The sequence below is a fragment of the Nanorana parkeri genome, unplaced genomic scaffold (assembly GCF_000935625.1).
Source record: "Nanorana parkeri isolate BGI_ZX_2015 unplaced genomic scaffold, ASM93562v1 scaffold746, whole genome shotgun sequence".
In the NCBI taxonomy this organism is placed as follows: Eukaryota; Metazoa; Chordata; class Amphibia; order Anura; family Dicroglossidae; genus Nanorana; species Nanorana parkeri.
Genome location: NW_017307014.1, coordinates 241,883 through 255,258, shown reverse-complemented (window position 1 = coordinate 255,258; position 13,376 = coordinate 241,883). Strand labels below are relative to the sequence as shown.

The window sequence follows — 13,376 nt, the reverse complement described above, 5'->3', positions numbered from 1 at the left end:
CTGGGAATGAATGATGTGGCTGCCTGGGCGAAGACTCCAAAAAGAGCAGCAATCTGAGGGGAGAAGAACCCTGCGATTTAGGTAAGTGGGGATGGGGGTAGGGAAGTGACCATGTTTCATGTTATTGAATATGGGTGTAACATGAAATATGGTCTATAAGGTAAACTAAGTCAAAAAATTGGGGTGAAAATAAATGTTTCATAACATTTTATAGGGAAACATGTTTTTTTTCCAAAATTTAGGGTACTTTTTTTGTTATATAGTAAAAAATAAAAACCCCAGTGGTGATTAAATACCACTAAAAGAAAGCTCTATCTGTCCCCAAAAAATGGTATGAAATTCATTTCAGTACAGCGTTGCATGACGGAATAAACATCAGTCAAAGTACCGCAGCGCTGAATACTGAAAAATGGCCTGGCCAGGAAGGGGGTGAAACACCATGGCCTTTAAGTGGTTAATCTACATTTTACTAGAATTTCAGATTTAAGCAGTAAATGTGTGTTCTGATAATAAATGTAGACACAAAATGTAAATAGCAGCACACATGCTACTGTTCGTGGCAACGGAGGAGTTTAGGACGCTGACATAAATGCTTGATCCACCCTTCTTGACCATGTAATCATCTTCTACACCCCTTCCCCTTCCCCTTCCCTCTCTCCCTTTCCTTTCTACTCCCCTGTGTCTCTGTGTGTCTTCGTGTCCTCTGCTGTCCATTTTGTCCTGTGGTGTTATCTGTCGATTGTTCTGTTTGTGTTGCAAGGCAGGTCTGACTGGGGAATGGCCCCTGATGAGTAGGGCTCCAGAATCTTGCAGGGCTTCCCTTGATCATCTTAATGTTGGAGACTCGAGTCTGACTCAACAGTGTTGTCCTCCCTAAAGGGAAGAACTTTAGCAGTCCGGAACCCCTACACGGGGACAAGACCTTGAGCGGAGGTACGGCTTATGGCTGGGCACATTGTCATATACGTTTCTGAGGTATTTGTTATTGTCTTCAGCTCTGCACTATTACTAAGATTGCTCATCGGATGCTGCCTTTGCATGTTGTTCACTCTGTATGCTGTTTATTTTGGTATTTGTGAAAATTTAATAAACACTATTTCTGCAAAAAAAATAGCAGCACACATTTCTGGAAAAAAAGAAATAACATAACCTTGGTCAAAAGATTCTGATTTGTCATCAAAAAATTATTCCTATCAAAAAGTCAAAATTAAAAGGTACAAGTTATCACGCCCACTCTGACATTTTATTCTCTGAAACTAAAAAGGAAAAAAAACCCTCACTAGGCTTAAAAGGGACAGAGAAGGTGACCAAGATTTAATCGATTCTATTCTTTCTCTGAAGATAAGGATCTTAGAGTTGAGGCGCTGACACTGAAGACTAAATGTTACATAGAAATCTGATAGCAGGAAGCATTCTGAGTGCTTGAGTATTGGCTCTGTACAACACTGTACTTTGAAAAGAATATTTGCCATGATAACTCACATACTGCAGAGCCCTGTGCCGTATCATAGTTCAAAGGTATATACTTGTTTAACACAATACTTACGCGGCATCAGTGAAATGTTGGGTAATGGAATAGGAAAAATGTTAGACATAAAATCTAGCTTAAAGCAGGACTCCAGCTACACAGCTAAATATGCAAATGCAATACAGAGTCACATGAAAAGCGAAGTACACCCCATGGAAACTGTTGACTTTTTCAACATAACAGGCAAACATTAGATCTTTATTTAAAAAGTACCCACAGCTAAATGTGACATACTTCAATAAAGAAAGAAACGTTTTGTGATAGAACGGTGCGCTGGGGAAAATCTAGGTTCAGAAGCTGGTAGTGCCTCCTTTAGTAGAAATTACCACCACCAGTCTCACATCAACTGAAATCTTTGCCCATTACTCCATACAAAATCCCTTCAGTTGCAAGCTGTTAATGGGTTTCTTTGCATAAACTGCCTGTTTCAATCCCTCCACAACATTTCAATAGGATTCAAATCAGGCCTTTGAACAGGACGGTCCATAACCCTCTTTCCTCTTTTTGAGCCAATACTTGATTCATATGCTACTGTGACTTGGATCATTATCACGACAAAAGAGCTATTTCTGGTTCAACTTCTTATCAAGTACACTATATGATGCAAAATACATAGTTGACTTGATGACTGAAAGCTGTCCAGATGCTGTAAAAAAAAGCACACAGTTGGTATGAGTTCTTCTCCTGAAATGCTGTCTGCGGTTTGCACCAAACATGTCTACTGTGGCCAAACAACTTTATCTTTGATTCATCAGTCCAGAGCACATTTTGCAGAAGGCCTGGCCTTTGCCTACATGTTTAATGGCAAACTGTAGTGTTGTCTAAATTTTCTTATTGTGCAGCAAAAACTTTTCCTGCAACATCTACCATGGAGATTATATTGGTGTAATCTCTTTCTGACTGCATATGCATGCACTTTCAAACCAACTGCTGCAAGAGTTACCAGCAGATCCCGCAATGTAAATTTGGGTTCTTGCAGACTTCTTTTAGAATCAGTCTGCTCTTGGGCCACATTTGTTGGGCCAGCTAGTCCTGGACAAATAAGCAGACGTTTGAAATTTATGTCACTTGTAGAATGTTTTCCTTACAGTGGAATGATTGATTTTAAATAATTTAGTGACCTTTTAAAATCCCTTGCTAGACTCAGACAGCCACAACATTCTTTCTGAGGGCTGTTTTGATCTTGGCATGATGACACCAACCATGTCCATAGCAAAGAAAACACCAGACCCTAGATGCCTGAGGTTTATATAAAAAGGTAATCTGGCATACTCCCCAAGGAGGTTCTAATCACTGGTACCTTATCCGGAACACCGGATTCTAATTTCATGAATTATAAGTAGTGGAAATTGAAGGGGTGTACCTACTTTTTTCTAGATGATTATGAGAATGAATACACCATGTCAATTTTTTTGCGTAATTTCACCTTTATCTGTAGGCACTGTTTGAATTATTCTCAGATTCTCCATGCCCAAACCATAATGGGGTGTATGCACTTTTTCACATGACTGCATATAAGTGTTGTTTTACCTGTTAAATGATATATACTTCAATCTACTCACTTGATTTACTTTTTATTATTTGTTTGTAAATGTCTCTAGTAGTGAAGTAAAAAAGACTTGCATCCAATGAGATATCAACATACTCACAGCAGATAAAGAAATTCAGGAAATTAATGTCCAGATCTAAAAGTGGAATTGTCATGTTCACTCATAGATTTATATTACAGGATTAATAAGAAATAAGAAGGGAGTGTGGTACTCAAACCACAAGCAGCATAATGATACGGTGGAGTGGGAAACCACAAGTTAAGTCATACAAGAAGGTGAGGTGACCACCAACAGCAAACAGCAGCCGTTAACGCCTATTAAAGTGGAAGTAAACTCTTTGCAACTTGACAGGATCAGTTTTTATATAGCACATACTAATGATAGTCCACATCAAAATCTTCCATACTGTTCCCCTTGCTAAGATACCACTGTATTCGTTTTTTGTATGGCGCCACCCGTGCATGTGCAGTTCTATGCCCAATTCGGGGTATACAGGCCGTGCCAACATCATCACAGCTCCTTGCCAGAATTACATCATCTTCTATCACTGGCAAGGCACTCACTCTTCACTTGTGTGATGCCCCCTTACTGGTACCCTATGGGATTAGTGACTAATTACCATGGGGATGAGCTGGGATACTGACAACATGTCAACAGTACCATGGCAACATGGAATCCAAAGCAAGGTTTGGATCGCTTTGAACTGCGCATGCGTAAGATTTATCTATGACAAGATATGACGGCGGAAACAGAGTTATTGTCACCAAGCAGAGAAAAGCCTCCAAAATGGAGCAGACATTGGTGGGAGCAGGGTGAAAGGGCCTACATCCAAAAACTATGCCTTATAATAATGACCTATAGTGTCTTTACTAGGCTATTAGGGTGATTGCGGTACTGACCTTTCCAACATTGGTATTCAGAGTTTACTTCCACTTTAAGTGATGTCGAGTTTTTAAATTAGTTAGGAATTCAGATGATTTTTACCAATAAACAGAGGACATAAATAAGATACATACCTGCGTTATCTTCTCTATTCCTTGGAAGCCATGCTTCTCAAATTGTTCAGCAATGTTCAGCAGTGTATGCCTTTCGAGGTAGCGACAATTGCTCAGAACAATTAAAAGTCGTTGCTCCTAGGAAGAAACAAACAGATAAATTACAGGTAAAAGCTTTTATGCACTGAATACCATTATCTCTGATATATAAAAAAATGTATATAGGCCATATGTTTATAAAAACACTATTTAAAATGAATTATTTTCATCCAAAGTGTGATTTATAACCAATATTACATGAAATAATATCATATTTAAACCACTGACATGTCAATAGAATATGTGTATAGCTGGACAGCAGAATAATGCACAATCTATAGGAAATAATGGTTAAATCTTCAAAAAAAGAGACTCAATACAATTGCATATGTGAATTTAAATAGCAGTTTAAGAAAGTTTATTGACAGAAATGACAATAACACATTTTATATTAATAAATGAACACTGAACTGCCAGTGGATTTTTCTTGTAGCTATAGTATGGTGCTATAAAAATAAAATTATACATCTTGTTTAAAGTGCTGTCACTTTAAACAAGTTGCTAGCAGACTCAGCACAACTTGAAGCTTGTTGAAAGTCTGCCTGCAGTTTGTTTAATGTGACAGCATTCCCATTAAGACCGGTTATAACATTTTAGCACATTTAGTGATGTATATATACAGAGTGTGGCATTGTGAGGCAATACCACGGTGTTAGGTGGCCTCAAAGTCACCCAGGGTTCTCAGCCAGAGGGGCTGAGTGGCTCCAGGAAGACATTACTGGTACCAGGAGAGAACTGCCTTTTCAGTTCTTTCTGGGTTTTCTGGATCAAGGTTGGGATCCTGGAGCCAGGAGATTTCTTAGAGCTCTGGGTGGGAAGAAATCTCCATTCCTGGGTCCATGCTTTGGTGGTGACCAGCACCTGATTGTGCACCTGTTTACATCCCTCATGAAGTGTGTGCTGGGATGTATTCAGGGCCCCACCTGTGAGTCAGGAGAGCTCCACCCCGGAGTCAGTGTGGAGGCCAGGGGAGCAGGGTGTTGCGGGTTTGTGAACCATATTGAGAGGATTGGCATGTTATTGCTGTTGTCTGGAGGAACCAGACAGTGGCCCTAAAGATTGAGGCCGGAGCAGCAGTGCTGCGAGAGAGACTTGTTAAAAGACTGGGACACCTTGAGTGTACGTGACAACTCGAGGATTGGTGAGCCCCTATCTGTTATGCTACAGCAAGCTATTTATGTTGGATTTCGTGTTATCTATCGTTTTGAAAGCAAATAAACTGCATTGTACTTGCACCTCCGGTCTTCAGTGGAGTGTCCTTGTTACAAGAGCTACATTAATTATGTATTTTATATATGCCTGGAGTTCAGCTTTAAATGTGTCCTCCCTTGCCTTAGGACCTTCTGAAGGTCTAATGAAAAACTCACATTACGTTTCATGCACCATAAACCTCTAACAAGCTAATCAGGCAAAAGCAGACGCGGGAAGAGAGAGCTTATAAGGTTGGTATACTCATCCTGTCAGGAACCTGCTCCTATGCTGCTAAGTAAGCTAGAAAAGATAGAGGACTGATGGAAATGCTGAATAAATTGTCTGTTTCAACCTCTCCCTGCATTAGTGGGCTTTAGCATGTGGTAATGAGAGGTGGGGACAATGATTAATCCTTCATAAGTAAGGTGAAGCGGTTTATTGACGGCTCAAATTCTGTCTGACTTCTGCTGAATCACAATTCAAGCTGTGGTTGGCACTGCAAGCACCACCTGGCTGGACAAAAGTTAATTTAAAAATCATCTACGCTGGGTGGAAAATCAGATGCAGTCACTGCTTCGGTATTCAGACAGCTGCAGGTGCCACCGCTGCCTAAATACAATAGCTGAAAAGCGAAGATTCCTCCATACATGTGGTTTAGCCTGAATGGGGGAAATCGATTGATTTTCTCTCATTTAGAAAAAATGTGCCTTGTATGGCTAGATTAAATGATTAACATACAATGCAGGCTCCAGACTAAAAAAAAACATTGTAAAAAGAATATTAACTAAAACGACTGTACTTCCCGAGTTGTGGGGCACATAGACACAACATTTTCAAGGTGCACATCTGTTTTAGCATTACCAAATTTTTGGCATATGGGATGTACTTTACAGTATAATCCTGCACAAATAATTGTCTCTTTTTATTTTAAAAGGATTACTAGGCCTTGAACCTTTCCTGCCCTTCCTGAAATTTTCTGGTCTTTTGGCAAGGCTCAGCTCCATCTTTTGCCTCTCCCTACTGGTAAGTTCTCTGAGGTTCTCCCTTAGGCAGGATTCAAATACAGGGGGATCCAAGAACATACACGCACACACAATAGGTTGGACTTGATGGACCTATGTCTTTATTCCACCTCAAATACTATGTAACTATGTAATTAATGCGCATATCCAGTTTGATAAGGAAAGTAGCTTACTATGTGTGAAGACAACAATCAGAGTGGGTTTTAGGTGCATTTTTGATGCACTTTGGTGTATTTCGCCCTTTTCACTCGTTTTCTAGTTGTTCTGGCTTGGTTAATTTACATGTTTTTTTCCCCATGTTCCGGTACTTTTTTCAAAGTTCTGGAACTGAACTTGTGAAATAGCCTAATTTAAAACCACTTAAATGACTGTGTGTGCGTTTTTGGTGTGAATAAAAAATATGTGTGAACAAGCCCTAACCTGAATACTATTAGCTACTACAATTTCAAAACTAAATTTTGATTATCCTTAAATTACATCCCTGTAAAAACAGTGGTCTGGAACACATACAAGCTTCTTTAGAGCAACACACTAATGTACCCCCATGGGGCACAATGCCTCCCACTGACACCAAGAATGGGGCACAATTCCTCCCATTGACATCAAGAATGGGGCACAATTCCTCCTACTGACACCAAGAATGGGGTACAATTCCTCCCACTGATACCAATGAAGGGGCATTTTTTACTTCTACTGACCACAGTCTGGTCCCCTAAAGTTTGAGGACCCCTGTAATATATGAATAACACACTCAGTGTGTTAAATAAAATATGGATTCTAATTAGTAGAGAATGAAAATATACAGCACATGTGGGTAACATCGAAGACTTTATAGTTATTTAGTAAAACTGCAAATAATAGTTTATGAACAAGTTGCAAAGTGCAACGATTCATTTCAAATGTACTTTTTCATATGTTAAATGTAAAAATATTTTTTCCCATTTGGCTGAAACCCAGTGAAATGCCAACAATGAAATAAAAATACATTTAAAGTATAACAATGGTCAAACTATGAGATAAGGGCTGCCTATGCCACTAAGATTGCGCTCTCTGTTTACCCTGAAACATTTTGTAAATATCTGTTAATTCTCCCAGAAGAACCAATGGATAGACCCTTCCTTTTACAGGGTGACAACACTCTTTCTTCTGCAGAGAAATTAGCATTACACCCTTGCTGCTTCTGTAGCTGCTTAAATGTTGGCACAGTTAATAGCCCAACCTGAGAATAACCATGCCCAGCTCCACTCACAGCTCTTTAGATTGACAGCACTTTGCTCGATCTGCAGAAACTTAGGGAAATAATGTAATAGTCCTATAGCCCTGCTTAGTCCCCTCCCCCCAATTAGTACTGTCTAGCTGGGTGTAGGAGACTCTTGCTTCCCAGTTGCATTTACCACTGAAAAAGATGCATATTACATTTAAGACATTTAACAGGCCAATTTGCCTTTAAAATGCCTGTTTATCCAAATTATAAACTAGTAAAGATATGGATTGTTCAGTAGTTTAGTACATGTTTACTTTGACATTAATATTGACACTTGCTTTTAGCAAAAGGTTGGCTTTGCATGAAAAGAAAAGAAAAAACTTACAGGTGATATTGTAGGCTCTTCATACATGCTGCCAAATAAATCAGGAGATGAAACATCCATTGAGACACTAAAAAACACACAGAATAATGTATTAATGCTACAAAACACAACAAGTACAAATAACAAGTGTTATTTAAAGAAAAAAGGGAGAATCAATGCTATTTCTAAAATAAACTAAAATAAATAATGTTGAACTCTTTCATGTGAAACAATCGCTGCCTTCAGCCAGTCTACAGTGCTCAGGCCCCGAAAGGAGGATCATGGCAGGCAGTGCATGCCACATCCGACCGCTAGAGGGAACTACCATGATACCATGGGAATTCAGTGACAAAGTGCGTGTATGCAGGCGGTGTTCAGAGCCGATTCTAGATTGTAGGTGGGTTGCAAGCGGTTGGAGGACACCTGCCCACAGAAAAGAGCAAGTCGCCACTCTTCTAGGGGGAAGAAACATGACTGGGAGTCATTTCTACATGGAGAGAAAAACCAGAGGAGGAATAAGGAGCAAGTTGGAGGGGGAAAAAGAAGAAAAAAGAAAACACACTTTACAAACAAAAGACAAGCTTTTTTTGTACAATGTAAGGAAACAACTTTACAATGATTATCTATTCCTCCTGGCTGGGGTTCATCTTTAAGCCCATTCATGGTACAGTGCATGCCAAGTCTGCATCTTCCACCTTAGAAAGGATGGTTGATAACAATCACATGCAGTTTAGTTTAAAGGAGAAATAAAGCCAAACCTTTGGATTTACTTCTCTTTTGGGTCATGGGTGTACATTTATTAATGAACTCCTGTGACCCAAAATCAGCAAATAGAGAGCTACCATCCACCATATGCAGACAGCACAGAATCGTGCTGCAGCCGAGTAGGATCCCCACAATTCTGATCCTGATTGACAGCTGGCTCTTCCTCTCAAGAGCCACAGCTAGCTGTGCCTGTCCACCCCCCTGCCTGTCCCTCCAATGAAAGCGCTGAAGGAACAGAGAAAGTAGGGTAGAATCCCTGATCGCACATGATCGCTCAGCTCTTGGTATTTAGATCTGGCATGTGGCAGCTGCAGTGTCCCAGATCAGTTCCAAGTAGGGATACTAGTATCGGTGGCGATACCAAGTACCGAGTACTCGCCCAAATGCTCCAATACGTATCCTGATACCGGAACTTTCGCTCAGAGGGAGATTTCCTCTAACAGTCAGTGCCACGAGGGAACATAGAGTTGGCTTCACGGCCAATCAAGAAGCTGGGCCGTGGGTAATGACTTTCGGCCCACCTTCCTGATTGGCCGGGAAGCTGGCTCCATGCTGATTGGCCGGGCTGGCCAAACAGCATAGAGCCAGCTTCCCAGATAATCAGGATGGCAGGCCGCAAGTCATTACCTGAGGCCCAGGCAGTGGGTAATGACTGGCTTTCTGATTGGCCGGGATGCCGACTTCCCAGCCAATTAGCATGAAATCGATAAAACAGCCGGCTCTATACTAATTGGTTGGGAAGCCGGCTTCCTGGCCAATCAGCATTGAGCCGGCCAAACAGCATGGAGTCAGCTTACCGGGCAATCAAGAAGCCAGGCAGCGGGTAATCACACGCTGCCTGGCTTCTTGATTGCCCGGGAAGCTGGCACCATGCTAGCGCAGGGGTGTGGATATTTTTGAAAATACTACTTGTCCAAGGACTAAAGCGGGGGCCGGATCTATTTGTCCCTCATGACAAACTACTTGTCCTGATAAATTATTTTTTTTCTAACAAACTGTATTTAGCAGTGCTAAGAAGCGCTTCTCATTGATCAGCGTCAGGTGACCGCGTTGACCAACGAGTGCTTGCAATTTGTGAGCGAAATTCAGAATACGTGGAACAGGTAGAGATAGTACACCCGTACTGGTGGACGGGAAGGACCGTACGCCGAAAGGTAAGTATAGTGGGAGGGAGATTTGTGCGGGTAATTAAATTTTTTCAAATTACTTGGGAAAGTGAATTTACCCTTTAGGGTTGGTGCAGACTTGGGCAATCCCGCGACGTGTGCAGTTGTATACAGCGGTTGCATCTGCATGTATGGGGTTACATCTGCATGGCAATCGCTAAAAAAAGGTGCATGTACCTCTTTTTAAGCGGCACGCACCGTGAAGTGTTTTCAACCGTGATCATGCCCGCCTGGGTGGTATTGTGGCGGGAAACCGTGCGATCTGCCTAGCGCTACTGGGCTGCCATTAGAAAATAATGGCACTGCTAGCGCGATCAGCGGTGGTGTGCGATTCCGTGACCACCCGGCCATCCGCTCGGTTTTGTGCGCGATGACCAGGTGGTCACCGATCGCGCACCACCACCTCGTTGGTAGTGATATTATTTTCTAATTGCACCCGAGTCGCGCCAGGCAGAGCGTGTACTTTCCCGCCGCAATACCGCCCTGCCCGAGCGGTTGCACAAGATCGTGGTTGAAAACACGTGTTTATTCGCATGCATATTGTGGGGGCAGCGGGGTTGGTTTTCATTTTTTTTTATTTACTTTGTAAAAGTTTTTCATTTATTGTATTACTTTATTGCCTTTTTTATATTTTTATTTAGTTACATTTTTAGTTATTTGTTATTTTTTTACTTTATTATTTTTAACTATTTTTTTCACTTAACTTTATTGCTATCACACAGGGGATAACAAACCCCTGTGTGATATCATTTGAAGGTGACAGATTTGCTTTATCGAACCTGTCACCTTCAATACAAGAGTTTTGTGTGCTAGAACTCCTGTGACAGGAACGAGCACCGGCCGGGGGCACCGCTCACCTCTCCACGTGCCCGGCTCTGTCACCGCTCCACGCTGTCACTGCTCTATCACCGCTCCCCCCGCTGCTCAATTACAAGAAAAATTAGCCCTGCTACTTGTCCGCAGCAGGGCTAAACACTGAGAAAACCACTTGCCCGGAACTGCATGTTCCGGGTGTCGGGCGGTACGAATTCCACACCCTTGTAGCGGTATTGGTACTTGGTATTGGCGAGTACCGAAATTTCAATATCAGTATTAGTACTCGATGCAGAAAAACTGATATTTGTGCATCCCTAGGTCTAAGTATCAGAAAAAGTATATTTTACTCTCCCAATACTTCTCCTTTAATAAACTATGATATTTGTTTTCCCCCCCCAAAAATTGTAAAACCTTACAGATGATACAGCTCATGGAAGGAAATTTGTGGTCAGCTATAATCAATCTTTTTTGAGCAAAGCTCTGTTTGACTAAATACATACTGCTTTGTATCGACTTCCCCATCAGGCTTGGTACTCAGATATTCTAGAGTGGATATGAAGGCCTATAAAAGAGATGAAGAAACAATTATCCATTAAAAGCCAACATGTTTTGAGGAATCTGCAATCCAGGCACATTTCCAAATCAATATAGAGTATATCCCAAATGTACAGTAGGTGTGCTAAATCTCTTCACATTTGTAGAAAAATTATTCTGTATACTTAAATGAGGAGCCTTTTTTTTGTGAAAATGGATTTCAAAACAATTTTAAGATGCTAATACACCTAAAGATTGGGCGACCCAGTCTTTAAAGACACTAAACTCAGGAATTAAATTTTAAAAATACATTCAAGTACCCTCACTATTAACAAAAATGTTTCTTATTTGTGTATCATTCAGCTGTAGATCCTCAAATCATCTCTGAATTGGTGCTGACACTATCCTTCTTTCTGGAGGGTGTCTACTTTTGTTCCCCATGGTTCCTATGTGTGTTGTAAAGTATTATAAATCCTGATTCAAACTCGCTAAACTTCTGGATTGTGCAAGGAAACTCAAAACATCTAAACAGCCATGGCAAACCAATTTACTTAGATGTGGTCACATTTCATTAGGATCTTATATGCAGGGTATTTTCTATAAAAGAGGGTAGGTCCATGTATGTGAAGCTTTATCTATATAGAAGCTATTCTTAAACTTTGAGGTGTGCTACTACTTATAGTAAGAAGTAATAATAATAAAAGATTAATTCAAAATGTAAAAACACAAACATTTATCAGCACACTTACCAGCTAGCCTGCAACAAAAACAAATTACGCTGTCTTAACAATTTGCATTAAAAATAGAGGATTTAGATGCACAAATTTTGCAAAATATGTGGAAGCCACACTGAGTCGTCAAGGCCCCTCTGTGTAGTGTGGCCCTAACTCTAATCTATGAGAGCCACCATTAGGGAGCATATATAGCAATTGATAAATTGAGTGCAGGTACGCCTGAAGGTAGCCTATAAGGAGGAATAGGCTACCTCGAGGCATACCTGCAAAATGTTTGTACACTGTTAATCACAAAACTTCAATAAAAAGTATTGGATTAAAGAAAAAAATAATCATAAAACCTAGGTAGGAAGGAAGGGAGAAAGTGGGTGAAATATGCAGATAAAGGGTAGGGAACAAATCTGACTATAGTGATTAATTTGCACTCACCTGTATAATGTTGATGCAGAGAAGACACACATCATCCTGTGTTTTCTGATGCTGAAATATCTGTATATAATGACAAAAACAATCACAGGCCATTATACGAACCCAGCACAGCAGCAACTCATCAGAATTGCACAGTTTGCATTTCATTAGTATATAGTAAAAATGTATTACTTATACCAAATTCTATTTTTTTATTTTTGTAAACAATTTAATTTACTATAGACTGAAAAACACCAAAGCTTCACCATATGCTTCTGTAGCCTTTTTTTTTTTTAATCTCTGTGCATCTAAATTCTTTTACAAAATATACTGTAGAAACAGAAGAGTGATGGCAGAAAAAGACCAAGTGGACCATTGCATCTGCTCCTTTTTGAATTGTATTTGTTTAGCCCTTTTTGTCTGCGAATAGATCTGGGGTTTATCTGAAGCATGTTTAACGTAATTTACTGTTATGTGACTTACTACTACCTCTGCTTAGAAGTCTATTCCACCTATCAGCTACTCTTTCAATTAAATGATACATTCTAATGTTAATTTTGAACTTACATTAGTGTCCTGAGGATCCCCCCAGTACAGACACCTGGGGGATTTTTAATGACTGCTGCAGAATCATTTCAAGCCTACCTGAGGAAGTGTCCATTGTGTGATATTATATACACTGGTTATTTACTGAGGTAGAGAAAATAAATTTTCCACTGCTGTGAGTAACCTTATAAACAGATTTGCATGTACTATCTCTTAGTACCTACATACATTAATGATGCACCCATACCAATGCTAGTATCGGTATCGGGGGCCGATGCAGGGCATTTTGTACTTGTACTAGTGAAAATGCCCCGATTCTAAAGGCCGATATCAGTCCTTTAACCAGTTGACATCCGCGGTGTTAAACCCCCTTCCCATCCAGGCCATTTTTCAGTATTCAGCGCTGCGGTACTTTGACTGACATTTATTCCGTCATGCAACGCTGTACTGAAAT

The 13,376-nt window shown here is 40.5% G+C and overlaps 1 protein-coding gene across 1 annotated transcript in view; it reads right to left on the bottom strand.

Moving 5' to 3' along the window:
• EXOC2 (exocyst complex component 2) overlaps nt 1–13,376 on the bottom strand; it is a 137,761-nt gene that overhangs the window by 32,181 nt on the left and 92,204 nt on the right. The window contains exons 18-21 of the mRNA XM_018564356.1: nt 12,398–12,457; nt 11,201–11,262; nt 7,975–8,041; nt 4,095–4,211 (exon numbers count right to left, since the gene is read on the bottom strand). Of these exons, the coding sequence (XP_018419858.1) occupies nt 4,095–4,211; nt 7,975–8,041; nt 11,201–11,262; nt 12,398–12,457 (306 nt within the window). The remainder of the gene's footprint in view (nt 1–4,094; nt 4,212–7,974; nt 8,042–11,200; nt 11,263–12,397; nt 12,458–13,376) is intronic.